Here is a 23219-nt window from a genome sequence, read left to right as displayed (position 1 = left end):
GGCTGATCAACAGAATATGGCAATAAGACAGCGTGCCAGGGTCTAGGCCCAGACTTCCAGAGACTAGGAGTAGTTCCCATGCTTCCTCCCCCCTGAAACGCCTGCAGTGGGAGAAGGCAGCTGCCATCTAAGAAGCTGAACTTCCCCGAGACTGACAATGTCTGGAGAGAAATGCTGGCCAGTCCCAGAAATTCCAGCCTTCCCAATGCTGGCACCAAAACCAGGTAGCAGGTTCCAGACCTAGGAGATGACACAAGAAGAACCAGGACACGGGGACTCAGTGGAGCCAATCCAGCTGTCTAGACATTTAAACTATCCCAATTGAAGAACCCAGTACTGCAGTGCACAGGCAGGCCAAACCCAATACACTCGGACTGAATGCCTGCCTCTTAAAATCATGAACATAAAAATGGTGGCTGTTTTATGCCAATAAGTTTTGGGGTCATTTGTTATTACTGGAAGAGGCAATCCTCCACAGAGGCCTAGGTGTCCCTGCACATTCTTACTGAGTGTGCCAACAATGCAAAGGCTGTGACCAATCTTGACCGGGGCCATTCTTCAGGGTTATGTTTATAGTTAGCAGCCCTGATGGCTGAGTAACATCACTGTCCTGCAGGCAGCTAGAAGCACCACAGTCATGGATCACTTTAATGTAATCAGGGATTGACACATTTCAAACCTAGGATTTAGTTCTAAGAGGCAGTACTTGGTTCCAATCTAAGTACAGAAGATTTACCAGTATCTACCCTCTAACGTTGGCAGGCTCGAAACACCTGTTTCCGCCTCCCTATCCTTAGGTATTCATCAAAAGCTCTGCTCGGCTTCTCACCCACCTTTCTCAGACTGCACACGTCCAGCCAAGAAAAGGTGGCTGAACTGCCAAGCTCACTGCTGGACAGCATTGTGCTAAGTGCCAACATATGTTTCTAATATTTTGTCCAGTTTTTCCCATTCTCCAAGTAGAGTGTTAATCTAAATTACTTTATCCAACATTGCTGAAAGTGGGACTCCTCTAGAAACAGGCTTAATATGTTCAATATTTAAAAAATTTAGAAGTTATATCTTTTCCAGTTTCCCTCCATTATAAGCCCAGATGCACACAGAATATTTGCTTCTAAATGTATGAATTCTACCAAACATGTTCAAAGATAATGTTCATTTCAAATAAACCAAAAATTGAAATTTGTTAAACTATCAAAAAACCTTTATATCTTTCCATAAAACATTTCATCTATTCCAGATTAAATTAATGATAAAACATTTGCAATAAAACAACTCTTTAAAATACATTTTCAAAGAAAAAAGTATCAGAGTGATTTCACGTAAGAAAGAAAAACTTTACCAGCTTTAACACAGTTAATACTTTTCTTTTCTAATTGTCCCTAAACATCTACTAAAGTGTCACCATGTTTTTCAAATATGTTAAACATTATATAGTTTTTCCTGTCACATTCTTTTTTGCCCTTGGAGAACCAGAGACTTATATAAAGACTTGAAGTTTAGTGAAAATCTGAAGAACCATAGTGGCTGTCAACACTTACAGTGAAAAATACGAAAATCGATGTATGGGTGAGAACCTCTTCTTTCTGATTCAAATCCTGCTCGGCTCCTTACGCGTACATCTCCTGATCAGAATCAAGAATACAATGCAAGTTTAGAAGGCTCTCATTTGGAAAGAAGCTCTGACATGCAAGAAAGGTCCACGTGGTCTGACTCCATACATAATGGCTCCTTAGTAACATACATGCAACAAGTAGTGAAGAGAAAGTTATCTGAAGTGTTTCACAGATCTTCACTATTGAGTTGCAAGATTGGATGAGGTGATTTTTTTAAACATACCCCTACAACAATAATAATTATAGCCTATTAAAGTAAGCTTTCTGAAAGATAAGTCAAATATGTGATAATCCAACCTAACATCTTATTGTTTACCTGGAATTAAAAAAAAAAAAAAAGTCCACTGGGAAACAAAATCTCTTTTAGAAGAGACAGAAAATCCTCAGCACAAACCTTTAAAAAGCCATAGCAAGAATAAACATTTATTAAACATCTACTCTGTGCCTAGTACTATGCTATGGACTAAAAGGAATTAGAAAGATAGAAGAGACATGACCTATTCTCAAGTAGTCTGCGACCACATAAATGTGTAGAAAGCTGTAATGCTGTCGCTTTTCCACTGTTTAACTTAATCTTTTCTATTGCCAGTGAGTATACCCAAGGTCTTCAGCTAGGTCTTAAACTTTGGTCTTTATAATCGGTGTTTTTCCTATATGGACCTACATGAGTTTCAGATTTATTTCTCTATAGAGCAACATAACCACAACACTTTTTCTCTTACAGCCATTACTATATTTAATTCTCAAGTCAACACTCACCAATAACAATCTCCATTTTACAGATGCAGAAGCTGGATTTTGAGAATAACATGTGCCATGCCACAAGGTTAGTGCATAGAGCGGGCCAGGATTTAAATTCAAGTCGTGTGGGTTACAAAGTCAACACTTCCCCACTCCACTGTCACAGCTTCCAGGTCCACAACCTTTAAGTCTTCAACCCTTATCCCTGTGTTCATACAATTCTGCCTGCCTATAAGGCTTTACTAATTACTTGTTTTTCTAACTAAGACCATCATTTCTTTGAAGGCTCATTTCATCTGCCATGACTCTACCGCACAATGATGAATCACCTCTCTCATGTGGTGTGATTCCTTTACAGTGTAATGTCTACCAGGCATCCACCATACTTCAGGCACTGGAAAGACAGCAGGGAACAAGTCCCTGTCCTCTAGAAGCTTATCTTTTTATAGCACGAGACCAAGAACAAAGCAAATACATCATTTCATAATATGAAAGATGGTAAGTTACATGAAGAAAACTAAAGCAAAGGAAGAGGAATAGAGAGGGAGGAACAGAGGGGACTCATTAGTGTGGTCAGGGAAAAGGAGGGACTGGAAGGAAGCGAGGCAGTGAGCTGCATGGCTATCCGGGAGGAAGAGCAAGGAGCAGAGCAAGCATAAACACCTCTATCCCAAGACAGAAGCATGCCTGGCCTGTTCAAAGACAAGCAAAGAGGCCTGGCTGACTCAAGTCAGGTGAGTGAGGGACCCTGTGGGAGGTAAGGACAGAGAGGCACAAGGGTCAGATCATGTAGGGCCTTTATGGCCATTACAGCAGTTCTGGTTGCTACTCTAAGACACAGAAACATCAGAGGGTTATGAACAGAGAAGATGATCTAACCTATGTTTGCAAAGGCTTGCTCTGGCTGTGTAGACTAAAATAGGGGAAGGTGGCTGCAGGAAAACTGGGTAAAGAATGAGTGCAATAAAAGAAATAACTAAGGCTTGGGGTGGGTAACACCATCAGGGTGGTGAGATTCTGGATTTATTTTGAAGGTATCAGCCATCAGGATTTGTTGATGAATTAGACACAGAGTGTGGAAGGAATAGGAGTTAAGAATTGGCTGGCACCGACGCTCACTTGGTTAATCCTCTGCCTGCAGCGCCAGCATCCCAAATGGGCACCAGATTCTAGTCCCGATTGTTCCTCTTCCAGTCCAGCTCTCTGCTGTGGCCCGGAGAAGGCAGTGGAAGATGGCCCAGGTGCTTAAGCCCCTGCACCCACATGGGAGACTGGGAGGAAGCACCTGGCTCCTGGCTTCGGATCGGCCCGGCACGCCAGCCATAACGGCCATTTGGGGGGTGAACCAACGGAAGGAAGAACTTTCTCTCTGTCTCTCTCTCTCTCACTGTCTAACTCTGCCTATCAAATAAAAAAAAATAAATAAGTAAATAAAAGAATGACTCTCAGGTTTCTAACCTGACGGCTGAAGAATGGAGTTATATTTACTGAGACAGCAATAGACTACAAAATGAACAAACCTGGGGAACGCAAACCTTGTTGTGTAAGACATGCTAGGTTTAAAGTACCAATAGCACACACCTAGGTGGAGATGTTCTACAGAATTAAAGAAAATATGAATCTAAAGATCTGTTTTAAGGATCACAGAGCCCTGAACATGTTTGTAGGGAGAGATGGAGACAGTGAAGAGGAAAACACCGCACATTCACGAGGGAAAAAAAAGTGCTATAATAGATTGGAAGTGAGGCAAGTAAGATACAAGTAGTAAATTAAAGAGGAATAATGGGAGTAAGAGCAAACACAGGATCTCAGGCAGCACTGAGGCTTAAAAGTCTGAAAAGGAATCAGTGAAAGAGGCAAAGGAAAACAGAAGTTGGAGACGGGTGGCTCAATATCTTCAAGGTGAGGGAGGGATTCTGAGCAGGAGGAGAAGAGTCACAGGTGATCCTCCAAGAAAAGGTAAGTAAATTTGTCTCTTGGAATCTTAACAGTATATGTTCAATAGTATGAAGTAAACTGCATGGGATTAAGAAGCATGTCATCTGGCAGAGAGAGAGAAGGACAGAGAGAAAACTACGTTGTGGAACTGAGTAAAATATCAGTAACTGGGGGCCAGCGCTGTGGCTGAGCGGGTTAACAACCTGGCCTGAGGTGCCGGCATCCCACATGGGTGCTGGGTTCATGTCCCACTGCTCCTCTTCTGATCAGCTCTCTGCTATGGCCTGGGAGGGCAGTGGAGGATGCCCAAGTCCTTGGGCCCCCGCACCCACGTGGGAGACCCGGAGGAAGCTCCTGGCTCCTGGCTTCGGATCAGCACAGCCCAGCTGTTGCAGCCATCTGGGGAGTGAACCAGCAGATGGAAGACCTCTCTCTCTGTCTCTACCTTTCTCTGTAACTCTGTCTTTCAAATAAATAAATCTCTTAAAAAAAAAAAAAAAAAAAACGTAAGCACCAAGACTAGAAGATAAATTCCTTGCAGCCAATTGAGAATAAAATACATCTGGTGACAAAACTGTCTGACCAGATATTCCATGGCTTCAACCATGTCTGTACTGGCAACTCTACAAACCTATTTTTTATGAAGAATGTTCAACATGCAATTTAAAATTGTGGACTAATGACACTGTCCCAGTTATTAAGCCAGAGATTTCTCCATTATCTGTGATTCATAAATGCCTCCTTTTATTCACATCACATTCAGTGTTGGTTTCTAGATTCTAAGCTTCAATATATGAACAATGATGAAAAAACCTAACGAAAGATACAACAACCTCAAATAACAATATATGATAAGACAATGAACTAATTTTGGTACAAAACAAATAAGGCTTACCTAGCATACGAATGTACAACGCAGTCTGATCAGAACTGTCATAGGAAATAGCTCCACGTCGCTAGGAAAAAAAAAAAACACATTTTAATATGTAACAATTAAATGTAATACAAAATTCAGTTCAACTAACATGGATTTATTTATATTATTTGCGAAGCATTGTGCAAGCAGTTAAGAGATACAAAATAAAATTGGACACGGTATCTGCTCTTGAAATCTCTAGTGTGGAGAGAGACAAACACTTATAATACAATAAGGATGAGAACTATTACAGAAGTGGATAGAGGATGAGGAGGTAGAAATTTCACCTGAGTATAAGTCAGGAAAGGTTCGGTAGTGACATCTGAGTTGACTCGGAAGTACTGACAGGAGTTGCCCAATGGCAGAGAGAGGGACAAGGGAATCCTCCATCTTTTGGCCCAGGCTGCTCTCCACACAGAAGCAGGAATGTGCATTTCAGCTACTACTCAAAATGCTCCAATGGCACCCACTGCATTTGGAATAAATTCCAAACTCTAAGCTCTGATTTTCCAAAGCCTTCCACGGTCTGCTCACCTCTGTCCTCTCGTTCACACTTCGCCTCGCCACTATGAGGCAGTCACATTGGCCCCTTGCTTGTCCTCAACCACACCAAACGCACAAAGCCTTTACACTTGCTGCTCCCCTGTCGGGGCTCACTGCAGCTCCCTTCTCTTATGTTCTAGGTGAAAAGCTGCCCCTTCAGAGAGGGGACTATCAAACCTCAAGCCACCAGAGAGCCCCCATCCCCCAGCAATCTAAGTCAATCCTCTGTGCCACTCAACTGACATCACCTTGTGTGCATGTTTCTAAAATAAAAGCTCCACAAAAGCAGGAACCTTGTCTGCCTTCATCATTGCACCACTGGCTTCTAAACAGGGCCCATTACTTAGTAAACTATAAATAAATATTTGGTGAATAAACGACTGAATGCACATATTGCAAATAAATGAATAACAGTTTGCAAACAAATGGATAAGTCAATTATCAATTAAAAGAACTGATACAAATGATGACAAATTAAACATCTGGAAGAGAAAACTGACCAAGTCTCCCATTAGAATCTAAGCTCTAAGGAGGCAGAGATTCCACTCACTGCTGCATTCCAAGACCTGGACTAAATCTCAACACGTACAACAGGGCACACTAAAAGTGATCTACAAAATTACTTGGACCAACAAGCAAAAGGGAAAAAAAATTGTTTTTACTGTGCAAAAGTGAAAGCAAGTTTATTTGAGATAAGCAACCAAAGTTCCCTGGGTGGAGGAGAGGCCACAGAGCTGGGAGTCTGCTGCCCCAGCAGAGACAGTCTGTTAAGAAAAATTTTAAAGTATATTAAATGGAGTTAGCACAGTGACCCACTGATACACAAAGTACCGTGCCACTGCAAAGAAACGGAGAAAATAGTCAATCGAGAATCTAGAAGCAAATCCAAGAATATAGAATAATTTGTATTTGATATAGAATATAAAAATATATGGGGGAAATGATGATATTCAATAGTGTTAGATTAAGTGATTGCCTTCTAGAAAAAAACATAAAGCTTATTATAGCATTCCTACTTTAAAATAAATTACAACAATTTAAATGTAAAAGATTATTAGAAGAAAACGGGACTACATTTTTAAAAATTTTAAATAAGGCAGGCCTTTCTAACTATTCTATTCTATAAAAATCCAAAGTGGGCCAGTGTTGTGCTGCAATGGGTTAAGCCACCACCTGCAATACCAACATCCCATATGGGCAATGGTTCAAATCCCAGCTGCTCCATTTCCATTCCAGCTCTCAGCTAATACGCCTGGGAAAGCAGTAGAAGATGGCCTAAGTCCTTGGGCCCCTACACCCACATGGGAAAACTGGAAGAAGTTCCTGGCTCCTGGCTTCAGCCTAGCCCAGCGCTGGCCGTTGCAGCCATTTGGGCAGTAAACTAGGGGATGGAAGACCTCTATCTCTCTCTCTCCCTTTCTGTAACTCAGGCATGGAATTTACAATCCCAACACTTATCTACAAATCTCAAGGAAAAACCACCAGTATTTTAATATTATTAAAAACGCAATTTACTTTGATAACCTCGTAAAATGCAAAACAGCTGCCCAAGACATTATTAAATTCTTAATGTTTATCAATTTAAAAGAAAAATATCAACTCAAAATTCTTACATGATTTCATGTTTCTTTAAAAAGAAAAAAAATAGCTCTTGAAATGTAAGAAGAACATTTCAAACAAAAATAAAATTCTAGCTACCAACAATGGTTGCCTGAATTGTTGAAATCTTTACTGAGTATAGAGTTGGTCTGTATATAAAGATAATTAAAAATGAATTCTAATGAAGAATAGAAGAAGGAATAGGAGGTAGGATGGGAGTGAGGGTGGGAGGGTGGGTAAGGGGGGAAGAACCGCTATATTACTAAAGCTGTACCTATAAAATTTGTATTTATTAAATAAAAGCTAAAAAAAAAAAAACTGGGGTTGCCTCTAAGGAGGCTGAGGGACACAGATGTAGGGGGGCACTTTTCAATGTGTATCTTTGTACCTTTTGAATTTCTAGTGTGTGTATTATAATTCACGAGATGAATACAGTTTAAAGATCTACTAAGAAAAGCATGATCCAAATCCCAAGGGAGAAAATCATACAGAATACACTTGTATGCTTAAAGTAACTTCCAACAAGAGTATCCCAAGGAACAGGAATAGCCTCCTGCTGTGTTTCATGGTAAACTATTTTTTCTGGAACAAACAGCCAAGTAATCACTTGGTATTAAAAGGCACTACTCGCACCTGCTGCTCCAATCCTCTCCCCAAGATATTTAGCTTATTAGATTACAGTCCTCCCCTCAATATTACCATACTGGGGATTAAACTTAGTAACCCTGAAAGGGCACACACGGAAATAAATAATTCCATCAGCTAAAACATTTTTTTTTAAGATTTATTTATTTATTTGAAAGGCAGAGGCAGAGAGACAGACAGACAGACAGAGATCTTCCATTTGCTGGTTCACTCCCCACATGGCTGCAATGCCCAGAGCTGGGCCAATACAAAGCCAGGACCTGGAGCTTCTTTCAGGTCTCCCACGTGGGTTCAGGGACCCAAACACTTGGGCCATCTTCTACTACTTTCCCAGGCCATAGCACAGAGCTAGACAGAAGGTGGAGCAGCCGGGTCTTGAACCAGTGCCCATTAGGGATGCTGAAGCACTGCAGGTGGCAACTTTACCCGTTATGCCACATTGCCAGCTCCATAGCTAAAACATATTAATGAAAGTACAGATATTGGGTAACAGCTTGTCATGTCAATACCTATCAATCTGATAGAATGCAATAACAACCTGGATAAACAGCTTGTCGAAACAAAATTTAAGCTGCTATGTTTAATGGTCTTCTTTAGGAGGGTGGCTTGCATCATTATTATTTTTTCTAATGCAGGAAGGGTATATACTAAAACGGCCCATAATTATAAAGATAAAATCTCATTTGTCCTCATATCTTAAGAATTGTGAAAGAGTAACATCAGCTCTCTATTAAATAAAATAGTATTATGTCAAAAACTGGGTAATGAACACAATGATCATATAATTCGGTCATACTAAACTTAATTTAAGGTAATCATTTTAGGCTCATGTACAGAGCCTAACTTAAATATTAAAATCGTAGACTTTGTATTAAAATTTATAAAAACTTGGCAAAAAGTGGAATTTAATTTTTTAAAGGTTTATTTTATTTATTTGAAAGGCAGAATTACAGAGAGGCAGAGGCAGAGAGAGAGATATCTTCCACATGCTGGTTCACTCCCTAAATGGCCACAACAGCCGGAGCTGTGCAATCTAAAGCCAGGAGCCAGGAGCTTCTTTTGGGTCCCCCACTTAGGTGCAGGGGCCCAAGGACTTGGGCCATCTTCCACTGCTTTCCCAGGCCACAACAGAGCTGGACTGCAGGTAGAGCATCCGAAACTCAAACAGTACCTATACGGGATGCTGGCACTGCAGGCAGCAGTTTTATCCGCTACGCCACAACACCGGCCCCAGTAGAATTTAATTTTAAATATACATTAACAAGTTACTTAGGGATGTGCAAAATACCCATACTCTATCTGATACAAGGTGCCAATTTAAGTAAGACTGATCTACAAATACTTAGCTTAAATGCTTTACTGAATCATAAGACATAGCTTTTATGAAATAAATCCAGATAAAAACTTTTTTTAAATAGGTGTTTGAAACTATCAACAAATACATCCTGAGTGACAGTCCTTCATCTACCCCCTTAATTTTAATTAAGAAAACTAAAGTGAATATAAGCCATTTCACTCAGCAATTGAGGTAGAAAAATGTACCGTAAATTATGAGAAACCCTGGAACTTCATGTTAGAATCATATTGTTTTAAAAAATAATTGCATGCACTTTGCACACCAAGACTGCACATAGCCTTAACATGTTTCTTTAAAGATTAGCATTTAAAAATACCATATAATAGTAGGATTTTATTTTTAGTGAAAAGAATAAAACAAATTTCATGAAAATCCTGTGTCACACTGTCAGTCATAAACCATTCTGAGCTATCACCCACATTCCCACCTCGCCTCACCAGTGAATGGAAATAACTGAGAAGCTCCTACTCGTGACTCTTCTAATTTAGCCATCCTGGGAACAGCTTGTAAAGCAAACTAGTATAGGTCAAAACATGGGCGAGGCTGGGCTAATCAGAAACTGACAGCCGCCGCATAAACAAGTTAAAGTGCAAGGTTCCACAGGATCCAGTGCCACGCTCAAACACGTTCTCTACGCCCTGGCAGGACACTGCTCACCTTGAATCAGGGTGAATCGGTCTTCCATAAACGATCTGATGGGAGGGTACACGACCAAAAGGTGTAAAAGCTGTTCCCAGTATGAGTAAATACGTAACTTTTAAAGGCAGACATGCAAAAGCAAGTGCATTTCTCCTACACAGTAAAAGTATTAACATATAAACTCCCTCTCTGTCAGGTACTGTTCAGCTGCTTTCACACAAAATCGCACTTAACCCAATGAAGATCTCACTAAGGTAAACCTTAGTGGTCCCATTTTGCAGACTGGTAAACTGATAAGTTAAAGAGCTTAAACACAGTAGACACTAAATACAATTTTTGATGACATTATCAAAAAACAGTAACATATAAGCAAAACACAAAGCACAAAGCTGTTAAAATCAGTTTTCTCTGCTACACCAAAAGTCTTTTGCAGATCTTACTCATCCCACATAACTGCAGGTATTTGAGTTCCTACACTATTCAAATATTGCATTATCCACTGAATAGTATCCTTCCCATTCTTTATTTTAAAACGTTAAAATAAAACTTTAGCATTCTTTTTGTTTTTGGTGATCATTTTAAAAAGTAAAGTCTCTGAAAACACCCACAATTCAACTAATGCATTAATATTAACTTGATCTGCATTTGGTAACTTGGCAAACCAATCCATTAGAAACAATGAGTTAAACAGCCATCAGTGCCAAAAATTAATTCTTAACTTTAAAAACACACAGTTTTTAAAAATTTGAACGAACTGTTTTTCTTCAAGTGATTTATTTCGTCATTTCATATTCACTAAGAAAAGTGGACTACTTCTCATGAGTATGCTTAAAATGTTAGCTTAAATTACGTAAAAAATTACATACCAGGGATTAAAATTTTCCTTGAAAAAGGAAATTAACTTTATAAAAGTTTTGTGTTGTTTAGCGAAAAGTGATGACTTTACAAATTTTGTTACTATTCTTCAGTTTAATACAGAAAGGAAAAAAAAGCAGTATGGTGATGACAGATATTATCATTCTAACACAAGTGCAGAAGAAATAGCCTAATAATTCCAAATAGTATAATCTTATTTTAGTTTTAGAGTCTGATCCAGATGGCAAGTGGCTAGCTAGCACTCGATCAGGCTTTTCTCAAGCCTGCTGTTTAGAATTCAACTTCAGAAACAAGATGTCATTAATCTTACACTTTTGACATTCTATTATAGCTAAGACATACATTTTAGCAGCAGCAAGACCTTAAGAAATGACATGATAGAGGGTGATTTTTTTTTTAAAAGCTTATCACTCTTTAGAAGTCCTCAAATTTCACTTTAAGTACACAAGTGTTAGTAAATTCGTTTTCTGCAAAGGATATTTAAAATAAGTACACAAAAAGTCTCTCAACAGTTGGATTTTATTATCTTAAAAGTTCAAGTTGTTTAATTGTAAAACGTCCTTCAGGACAACTACTTGGATACTGAAGAATGATGCCAGAGAACACCCCAAAAAAGGAATCAAGTGGAAAAGGAATAAAAGCTGCAGGTAGAAATTTAAAGCCTTTCTGCTGACAAGCAAAACTCATAGCTCTTTTAGTCAGAGACAAAAACCGAGGCAAGCGGAGAATATCAACTAGCCACTTCATTCCATTGCAAGTAACGATTAAGTGTCACAATCTTCAAAGGAGAGATGGCCTACCTTGGAGGTGATCCACTTGATAAGAACCAAAGCCAGACACCAGATCAGTGTAATTCCCATTGGATCAATCAGATGCCCACTGCATAATCTCTCTCCTCTACCAGTGAGCAAGGAGGACTTCTTAGGAGCCTGCTAAAGAACCAGCTGTCCTGAGGCAGAGGAGAGGGGACACTGCCTGCCTGGAGCCTCCAGCAGCTGCCTTCCAACAGCAATCACCTGACTCCTCTGAGAATGCACTGCCCAGCCCGTCTTCCTACCAGAGCAAGCTGCACACCCCAGGCACCGGGTGGAGCAACCCAAGGATCATGGGGGGGAGGGGGGCACCTGAGCGAGGGCTGACCTAACAACTTCAAATAAGTGGACAAAAGCGGCCCTAGGCCAGCCCCACACACTTGTACAGTCTGTATACTAACAGACTGATTGCCTCACAACTTTCAAAAACTGTTGGGCAGGATAAAAACTTTCCTCTTGGTCTTCACACAGACCGTTTCACAGGCACAATGTCCCAGCATTTACAAGTAGTATAACACATTTTACTCTTTTCAACTTTTCACATTGACGTTTGTTTACATTTACGTCCTTTGGAGCTAGGATTACTTTATGAATGTTACATGTTGTCACAAAAAACTGTTTTGCTCCTTAACATTGCAAATCACTCATTTTTATGTATTGACAAAGACCAGCTAAATCAGCGCATATTCACATCATTAAAGGTATATTATTTTTCAAACTCTAATTGCAATCTAGCTTATAAAATAATACTCTTGGTACATGTCTTGCTCTCATGGTTGTGAGTGAACTGTCTAATAACAAAGTGTGCCTCTACCCAACCATCTGCAATGAACGTTCACAGCAGCTAGCAGACTGCAGGTAGCAATGCTGAGAAAAGGTGTCTGCGACTCTCATTCGAGGTATTCACCAAGTGCTTACTATGTTGCCGTTGTGTCCCACGTCCTGTGCAAGACATCAGGGACACAATCATTAAGTGAAAGCAGATATGGCTTCCGCCCTTGTGATAGGTACAGTTTAGAGTCTGCATTAATCAAATGATACAATACACACAAAACTGCAGCCGTAACAAGTGTGATGAAGCAAAGAGAAGCTACCTGCAAAGTCTGGCTCTGACCTAAAGAACAGGTGAAAGATTTCTTCCCAGGGTTCTCGAAGTGTCCCTAAGCTGGAATGCGATGGGACAAAAATATAAAGACAGGAGGAAACGTCTGTATGGGCATCCTTGGTGTGAGGGCCAAGGATCCAAACAAAAAGCAGCAAGAACCAGTGATGGAGAGGAGACCTGGGCAGCTTGAGTGCAGGTAGGGACAGATGAGGCTGGAGCATGGGGGAACACAGGCCACTCCCTACAGGGCCCTCCTGGAGGCCACACAAAGGTGTCCTGTCTCCATGCTAGAAATGAATGACAACCTGCTGGGCACCTTTAGTAGAAGGTTCCATTCTGAAAAGACCACTTTGGTCAAACATAATTAGAGGAGGGCAGTTCATGGGGAGTTGGGCTGCCTGGCAGAAGTCCAGCAGAAAGGTGATCACAACCCTCATGTGGCAGGACCATGACAAAACTCAGAGGTGACAGGACTGTGTCAGACTGCAGTCTATGAGGGAATAAAGCCACCTGCACAGCAATAGTGCACAAATGACAATTCTTAAGAATTTGAAAACAGCTCAAATGGTTCAAATACTAATTTTTCATTACCTAATCCTTGGTACAAAGAATTCATGCAGAAGTTAATTTTAGACCTATCGAAGTGAAACATAAACTGACAGGTCTAAATCCAAATTTTCCTAAATCTAAGCCACTTTAAAAGCTGGCTGTGAACTTTTTACTTCTGGCTCCAGAATGAACAAACTGTGATGCTAACCCTTGCCCAAATCAAGATAAATGTTTCTATTTTATAATGAGACCAGCTTTGACAGGAGACTGCTGGGGTCTGTGATGACCCTCTTTCTTTTCCAGTAAGGTTCCAACAACCAAATTCAAAGGATGCCCAGGCATGGGACAGACCAAATCTTAGCCCAATACTTATCAGAAACATCACTAGTCAGCTGTTAGAGCAGGGCTAGCCTAGCCAGCATCTAACATGGGCCTTATGGTCATTCTCTGCCACTCTGGCCTGGGCTGCATACTCCAAACTGGTCCACGACCATGATGACCTTAGCCCAGGAATGCCTCTCTTCTTCCTAACTTCTCTTCCAATCAGCTGCTCAAAAAGGATCACATTTTGAGAAATAAAAGCAAGATTGCTATTTCTGGTACTGTAACTGAAATATTTCAATAAAAACCTTTTAGTTAACAGTGAGCTCAAGAATCTACATTTCCTCATATACTAAAAGAGACAAACATGCATTGTGGCACAGCAGGGTGAGCCACTGGGAACGCCAGCATCCCACACTGGAGTGCCTAGGACACAGTCCCACCTCCACTTCTGATCCAGCTTCCTACTAATGCACCTGGGAAGCAGTAGGTGACAGCTCAAGTACTTGGGTCCCTGCCACTCAAGTGGACGACCCAGATGGAGTTACTGGCTCCAGGCCCAGCTCTGGCTGTTGTGGGAATTTCGGGAGTGAACCAGCAGTTGGACGATTTCTGTCTCTCCCTCTCTGTCCCTCCACCTTTCGAATAAACAAATGGATAAATGAATGAATAAATACATAAATAAATATTTAAAAGATAATAAAAAGACTGAAAGGAAGAGAAGGTGAAGACCTAGAACTTAAGACATCAAGTAGCAAAGATTAGCCTCCAAGTCCTCTCATGAATTTCGATACAGATTATCTCTACCATCTAAACTCTCTTGGGCATGGAGATGAGGGCCTAGGTTTATTTTGCACCTTTCTCGCCAGAGCTGGTGACCCTGGATGAATCATCACTTTGCTGTGCCTGACTTTGCTCCTCTTCACGAGTTGAATGGTATACATAGAAGAGCTAGCTCAGCGTGAGCTCTCAATAAATCTCAGTGCTATCAGAATTAAATATAAGACCTTAAGATGACAAGGCCCTAATAAGCACAGTAGCTGTGCCTTACCTCTCGTTCTAACTGAATCACAACGGTCATGAGGGGAATTGCACTATGCTTGCCAAGTGGCGTCCAGTAGGACCAGGCTCCTGGCTTCCATTTCTCACCCTAGGCTGGCTCTGAAAATGGTTTTCCCAGCATCTATTTCTTAAATTTCTACTCCATGTCTGATACTATAATACACTGACAATCAAGAAGTGATCCTCCCCAACCAGAAAATCTGTTTGCACAGAAAGAGCTATTGAGTTAGCAACTAAAATCAATTCTTCCACGCTAATGTGTGTCAAAGTCACTCAAATCCTATAAAAACTCAGGAAATGCAGGGGTTTTCTCTAAAATGGTATTCTCAACTTTTTTCAATATCATTTTCTCTTATTTCAGGAATGATATATTTATTACCAGTTTATCTTTGTAGGTTATAAGGGTCGTCTTAGTAAGAGTAAAGATCAAATCACAAAGCACACCTCACTATTTTCCGCGTGGTCAATAGAAAAAAGGAATGACTTTGATCATTGTTTATTAGAAGTAATCCAAGAGCAAATTTTATCCCTAGGGCTCTCTGCCACACACAGGACACCTGTCAATCTTGGCAACAGCCTTCAGTTATCCATATAGAGACTCACCACGTCCCTCTCCTGACCAAATTAGGTTAACCTCATCTGCATTGACATCAGTGTCTATAATTTTGGAATCCCTTGGACAGAAATAGCCTATCATAGCGTTCTATATACAAATCGACCGTATGCAGAAAACAACCAAATTGATTACAGAAAAATATGAACTCTATAGTAAAAATCCTCCAATTGTACTTTTATCATTTTGAATTCTAGTCCATTATAATAAACAATAAAACAGAATGGTGTTTTTATTTCTTTTACTAAAAACAAGAGTGTATTATTCTTCAAAAGGTATGAATTTCAAGAGCTATGAAACTAAGGGAAAAAATAAGTGCTCATAACTAACAAAAATATTACTTTCATGCTGTGGCAATATGAGAACTTTACAAGTGAATTAAGACCTTTCTGTCATATTGACTTAAAACTCTTGATATATTTTTTGTTCTAAGAGTATAGTACTCCAATATTTGACATAAACGTACATGTGATTTCCCCTAGTACAAAGGAAGTAATAAATACACCTTGATTATTATAAATATACAAGACTTCTGATTTCAGAAAACATTATCTTCTATAATAAGTTTGCTTACTTAACCATTGATAATATTTTTGAAATTATGGAAAACTAGAAAATCATCACAAAACATGATAGCCAATATTGTCACAATTTTTACACTCTAAAGTGGCTATAATGTTAGAACAGGAGAATGTCATACACATGAGACACTCTAATCTCAGCAAGGCTCCACACAAAGTCCCTGGTGACATCCTTAAAATCCAAGCACAGCAAGACAATCCCAATACTACAGTTAGGCAGACTGCTAGTGAACTGAGCAAACACATCCAGAGAAGTACTAGATACCACTTTAGAGGAAGGATCTTGGAGGTAACTAATAGATTTCTGCATTTGACCTTGTCTTGTACCATGGTTTGTTTACTGGAGTGCAAATCTGACAAATGCATAGCAGATCTGCAGATAAAACACAGAAGTTAGCAAGATGAAGTTCAACATCAACTAAAACAAAAAGAGAGTTAAGTCCGCACTGAGATAAAAAATGAACTGGATATGTGTAGTTTAATGGAAATAGTAGTTAAGTTTCCTTTAAAAAAAAAAAAGTTTCCTTTTAAAAGAAAAGCCAGGGTGTTTGAAATCTGAGTTAATAAGGGACAAAAAGTGAAGGCAATATTAGGAGGTATTTAGTCATATAAATATCCAAATCAAAGATGCTCTCCAATCAGGCTGCCTTTGCCAGACTGACTTTAGTTTGGAATATATAGTGGAAGATGCACACAGACATGATATTCTTAAATGTAGACAGTGATGTTACATAAGAAATAGTTTTAAACAGAGATGGTTTGGGCAAAGAAGGAAAAAAGATGGACAAAACAGGTGTAAAACTGCTGTCAGATAAAACAGCCGAAGGAGAAGCTGAGCTTTATTCTAAGAAATTATGGATGGGAGAAGTAGGACCAACAGGCAGAAAGTTCGTGGAAAATAGAATTTGATTCAATGTTATCTCCTGAGAATGTTCTACAATTTGTAACAACTTTCTACACCTGTAGTCATGGAAACTAAGAGCTATCTCAAAGCAGCCTCTGTCAAGGAGCTTGTGGGGCAGGCTAGAACGAGTGACTTTCAAGATCACTGCCAGTTCTAAGATTCTAATACTGAACTGACAGCTCATAATTATTTGTGGGCCAACAGTTTTAACTTGAAACCTAAGGCAAACCTGAACCAAATTCATGCCAATTTTTTATGCCATTAATCTTATCAAAATGCAATCACTGACAAATTTGTGAAGCAGAAACTGAAAATGAAATATCTTTTTTCCATAAATAAAAGATAAATATGATTATTGTATCAAATATATTATTTCATTTAATAATCAAATCTTTCTAAGAAAGTTGCTATTAAAAGCTCCTCAAGGGGATAATGGATCTACCACCACACCCCACAAGATCCATATTGACTTCCTGGTATTCACTATAACTGAGTGATTATGGACATTTATCTTGAAAGATATTTTGTAAGTGAGACTCTTTACAGGTTAGGGAAAAAAAAAATCACCTCAGGGCCAACGCTGAGGTTAAGCCTCAGGCTGCAGAGCCAGCATCCACAGAGGTGCCAGTTTGTGTCCCAGCTGCTCCTCTTCTGATCCAGCTCCCTGCTGATGGCCGGGAAAGCAGTAGAAGATGGCTCAAGTGCTTGGGCCCCTGCACTCATGTGGGAGGCCTAGAAGAAGCTCCTGGCTTTAGATCAGCCCAGCTCTGGCCATTGCAGCCATCAGAACATTTGCAATATTCCAGAGAGACACCCAAAAACACCATACCTTAAGAAGTGGGCAAAACTAGCTTATCAAGATAGACAGTTCTATCAGAAAGCATTGTTATAGACTCACACTAACAAATGACTAAACTGTCTGTGAGATTAAAACACAACATGCTTCTAAGAATGGCAAAGCCAAAGTTAAAAATCAGGAGAATAAGCAAGAAAGCTTGAATGACCTCAGCACACTGGGAGGAAAAATCAGTCAAAAAATAGTAATAATAAACCTAAAAATGTTCAACATAATAAAACTGTAGAACAGGGCTTTAAAAATAATTTTACAAAAATGCAAAGATTTGCTGGCGCTGCAGCTCAATAGGCTAATCCTCCGCCTGCACCCCAGGTTCTAGTCCTGGTTAGGGCACCAGATTCTGTCCCGGTTGCCCCTCTTCCAGTCCAGCTCTCTGCTGTGGCCCGAGAGTGCAGTGGAGGATGGCCCAAGTCCCTGGGCCCTGCACCCTCATGGGAGACCAGGAGAGGCACCTGGTTCCTGGCTTCGGATCAGCACGATGCGCTGATCACAGTGGCCATTGTGGGGTGAACCAATGGAAAAGGAAGACCTTTCTCTCTGACTCTCTCTCTCTGTCCACTCTACCTGTCAAAAAAAAAAAATGCAAAGATTTGGGGGCTGGTGCCATGGCGCACTAGGTTAATCCTCCACCTGCGGCACTGGCATCCTATCTGGGCACCAGTTCTAGTCCTGGTTGCTCCTCTTCCAGTCCAGCTCTCTGCTGTGGCCTGGGAGGCCAGTGGAGGATGGCTCAAGTGCTTGGACCCCTGCACCTGCCTAGGAGACCAGGAAGAAGCTTCTGGCTCCTGGCTTTGGATCGGCGCAGCTCCAGCCATAGCAGTCATTCGGGGAGTGAAAGAATGGAAGGAAGACCTTTCTCTCTGTCTGTCTCTCTCACTGTCTGTAACCCTACCTGTCAAATAAATAAATAAATAAAATGCAAAATTTAAAGGAAAACATGGGCATACACAAAAAAATAAAATAAAAAAAGAAAGAAATGCAAAAATAGGGAACCTCAGGATCGACATTGTGTAAAGCCACTGCCTGCAAAGTCAGCATCTCAAATGGGCACCAATTCAAGTCCTGGGTCCTCCATTCTAGTCTAGTTCCCTGATAAGGGCCTGGGAAAAGCAGTGGAAGATGGCCCAAGAGCTTGGGCCCCCGCAGCCATGTGGGAGAAAGGTTGAAGCTTCTGGCTCCTGGCTTCAGCCTGTCCAGCCTTGGCCGTGGTGGCCGTCTGGGGAGTGAACCAGCAGATGAAAGATCTCTCTCTGTGTCTCCCTCTCTCTCCTCTGTAACTGACTTATAAATAAATAAATTAAAAAAAAAAAAACTTCTGTAACAAAAAATCACAATTTTCTAAAATAAAACAATTCACATTTGGGTTTAACAGTAGACAAAACATTATACAAGGAAAGAGCTAAAGGAAAAGGCAGCAAAAACACGTAAGCAGGGGCCAGTGTTGTGTACTGGGAAAGCTGCTGCCTGCAACACTGGCATCCCATATGGGTGCTGGTTCAAATTTTGGCTGCTCCACTTCCTATCCAGTTCTCTGTTGGTGTGCCTGGGAGGGCAGTGGAGGATGGCCCATGTGCTTTGGACCCTGCATCCATGTGGGAGACCCAGAAGAAGCGCTTGGCTCCTGGCTTTGAGCCGGACCAGTTCTGGCCATTGAAGTTATTTGGGGAGTGAACAAGCACATGGAAGATCTCTCTCTGTCTCTCTCTCTCTCTGTAACTCTGCCTTTCAAAACACACACACACACACACACTTGAAGCAGTAATGGCTTCAAATTTTCCAAATCTGATGACAATTATCAATTCATATTTTGAAGCAGCTTAATAATTCCAGACAGGAAAAATGCAAAGAAAATATGTCAAGAACATAATAATCAATTTGCTAAAAACCAACTGATATCAAAACGAGACAATGACATTATAAAAAAAGGAAATTATAGAAAATATTAATAGATCAAATCCACCAATATTAGGGTACTTCAAAAAGTTTGTGGAGAGGTGTAAATCTACCACTTCAGCATGGTTCTCAGTCAGTCAGATCCAATACATTAAAGATAAGCAGAAAGGACCAGGGGTGTACAAATTGTAAAGGAAGAAGAAACACTTCTTTATTTGCAGACAACACATTTATCCATGTCAAAAATCCTCAAGACTCTACAAAAGGCTTTCTAGAGCTAATAAAATTCAGCAAGATCCTGAGACACAAGATCAATATTAAAAAGTCAACTGTATTTCTTTAACTGGCAAAATGATTGGAAATGAAATTTTTTTTCAAAGTCAGAGTTATATAAAGAGAGAGACACAGAGGGATCTTTCATCCACTGGTTCACTTTCCTACATGACTGCAAGAGCCAGGGTTGGGCCAGGCAGAAGCAAACAGCTTCATCTGGGTCTTCCATGTGAGTGGCACTGGCCCAAAAACTTGGACCATATTTTGCTGTTTTCCCAGGCCATTAGCAGGAAGTTGGACTGGAAGTGGAGCAGCCAGGACCTGTACCAGTGCCCAACTGGGATGTCTGATGACATAGGCTGCATTTTTTTTTAATTTACTTGACAGGTAGAGTTATAGAAAGAAAGAGGGAGAGAGAGAGATGGAGAGACAGAGAGAAAGGTCTTCCTTCCGTTGGTTCACTCCCCAAATGGCCACTACGGCCAGCACTGCAGAGAGCTGGACTGGGAGAGCAACTGGGACTAAAACCCAGTGCCCAGATAGGGTGCCGGTGCTGCAGGTGGAGGATTAACCAAGTGAGCCACAGTGCCAGCCCCACATGCTGCAGTTTTACCTGCTTCACCACACTGGCCCAGGAAATGAAATTTCCTGGAAATTTAAAAATACTATTTGCGAGGCTGGTATTGTAGTGCAGCAGGTTAAATCACTGCCTGCAACTCCAGCATCCAATATCAAAGTCAGCTCTAAGTCCCAGCTGCTCTGCCCAGCCCTAGCTGTTGGAGCCATCTGAGGAGGGTACCAGTGGATGGAAGACCTCTCTTTCTTTCTAACTTCCTCTGTAATTTTGCTTTTCAAATAAATAAATAAGTCTAAAAAAATTAAAAAGCTACATAAATAATGCCTTGCTGAGAAACAACTTGTAAGATCAGTCTCATTCACAATAGCTGCAAAAAATTTTAAATAGCTTGGCAGAAATTTAACCAAGGGTGTGAAAGATCTCTACAATGAAACCTACAAAACATTAAGGAAAGAAGTAGAATAAGACACACAAAAAAGAGGAAAAAATCTTCTATGTTCATGAACTGGAAGAATGATTATCAACAAAATGTCCATACCACCCAAAGTAATTTACAGACTTAATGTGATCCTAATCAAAATACCAAGGACAGGAGCTGGGGTCATGGGGTAGTGGATGAGGCTGCCATCTGTGATGCTGGCATTTCATAAGGGCACCAGTTCATGTCCCGGCTGCTCTACTTCCAATCCACATCCCTGCTGGTAGACTGGGAAAGGCAGCAGAGGATGGACCCACGCTTGGGCCCATGCCACCTACCTGGAAGACCCAGATAAAGCTCCTGGCTTCGGCCTGGCTCAGTCCTGGCCATTGCAGCTGCTTGGGGAGTAAGCAGTGGATGGACTTTCCCTCTCTCTGTCTAGTTCTGACTTTCAAATGAAGAAATAAATCTTTAAAAAAATATATCAAGGACATTCTTCTTAAATCTAGAAAAAAAAATCCTAAAATTTATATGAAAACATAAGAGATCCTGAATAGCTAAAGCAATCTTAAACAATAAAAACAAAGCTGGGGGCATCACAGTACCAGATTTTATGACATACTACAGGGCAGTTATAATCACACCAGCCTGGTACTGGCACAAAAATAGCCATGTGGATTGAACAGAATTAAAACCCCAGAAATTAATCCATGCATCTACAACCAACTAATTTTTGACAAACAAGCTAAAATCACTCACTGGATAAAGGACAGCATCTTCAACAAACTATGTTGGGAAAACTGGATTCTCCCATGAGGAAGTATGAAACAAGACCCCTATCTTACACCCTGTACAAAAATCAACTCACAATGAACACAGGACCGAATTTCAGGACATAAAATCATCAAATTACTAGAGGAAAACGGGAGAAATACTGGAAGACATAGGCAAAGACTTTTCTTCAATAAGATCTCAGAAGCACAGGCAATAAACCAAAAACAGACAAATGAGATTACATCAAATAAGAAGCTTCTGCACAGCAAAGGAAACACTCAGCAAACAGACAACCAACAGGATGGGAGGAAGTATTAGAAAACCATGCATCTGATATAGGATTGATACCCAGAATCTGTAAGAAGCTCAAGAAACTCAACAACAAAATAAATAATCCTGTTAGGAAATGACAAAGAATATAAACAGGCATTTTTCAAAGGATATATATATATATGGCCAAACAGACACATGAAAAAATGCTCATAATCACTAACCATCAGGAAAATGCAAAAATAAAGAAACACAATGAGGTTTCACCTTACCACAGTTAGAATGGCTATTACCAAAAATCAAAAAAATAGCAAATGCTGGTAAGGATGTAGAGAATAAGGCACCTTAATACACAGCTGATAGGAATGTAAACTAGTACAGCCATTATGGATGACAGTATGGAGATTCCTTAGAAATCTGAAAATAGATCTACCTATGATCTGGCCAACCCAATCCTGAGAATATGCCCAAAGGAAATGAAATCAGCATATGAAAGAGTAATCTGTACCTCCATGTTTATTGCAGCTCAATTCACAATAGCTATGCTATGAAATTAACCAGATGTCCATTGCCTGATGACTGGGTAAAGAAAATGTGGTTTATATACACTATGAAATACTATACAGCCATAGAAAAAAATGCAATCTTGTCTTGCATCAAAATATATGCAACTAGAGACCATCATGCTTAGTGAAATAAGCCAAACTCCAAAACACAAACATTATGTTTTCTCTGATTTGTGATAGCTAATTATATACTGTATAAAAACAAAAACAAAAACAAAAAAACACCTGAATGTATGAGAGTGAAATTTACATCTTATTAATTGACTATTACTTATAGTCAATGGCTATATTCCTGTTAAACACTGGTCTTTCTACTTTTTACTTGTTGAACACTATATTTAGTGGAATATTAAGCCTGTGATTATAAAGTAAATTGCAAGTGTTATTGCAATAATTAAAATAAAGAGGGTGGGGGGTTGGCATTGTGGCATAGTGAGTAAAGTCACCACTTGCAAAGTCAGCATCCCATATACAGGCCAGTGAATATCCCAATTGCTCCACTTCTGATCCTTCACTTCTGGCCTGGAAAAGCAGTAGTAGAAGATGGCTCAAGTGCTTGGCCCACTGCACCCTCAAGGGAAACCTGGAAGAAGCTACTGCCTCTGGTTTCAGCCTGGCCCAACACTGGCAATTCTGGCCATCTAGGGAGTGCATCAGCAATAGCAAGACCGATCTCTCTCTCTCTCCCTCTCTCTCTCTCTTTTTTCTCTCCCACCCCAACTCTGTCTTTCAAAAACAAATAAATAAATCTTTAAAAAGAAAAAATGAAGTAGGA

The 23219-nt window shown here is 40.3% G+C and overlaps 1 protein-coding gene across 2 annotated transcripts in view; it reads right to left on the bottom strand.

The window, feature by feature from the left end:
* PDE7A (phosphodiesterase 7A) overlaps positions 1-23219 on the bottom strand; it is a 120446-nt gene that overhangs the window by 54544 nt on the left and 42683 nt on the right. For both annotated transcript variants that reach the window (XM_062188421.1, XM_062188422.1), the window contains exons 2-3: positions 5191-5251; positions 1542-1625 (exon numbers count right to left, since the gene is read on the bottom strand). In XM_062188421.1, the coding sequence (XP_062044405.1) occupies positions 1542-1625; positions 5191-5251 (145 nt within the window). The remainder of the gene's footprint in view (positions 1-1541; positions 1626-5190; positions 5252-23219) is intronic.

This window comes from Lepus europaeus, chromosome 4, assembly GCF_033115175.1.
Source record: "Lepus europaeus isolate LE1 chromosome 4, mLepTim1.pri, whole genome shotgun sequence".
Lineage (NCBI taxonomy): Eukaryota > Metazoa > Chordata > Mammalia > Lagomorpha > Leporidae > Lepus > Lepus europaeus.
This window is presented reverse-complemented; position numbering and strand designations above follow the sequence as displayed.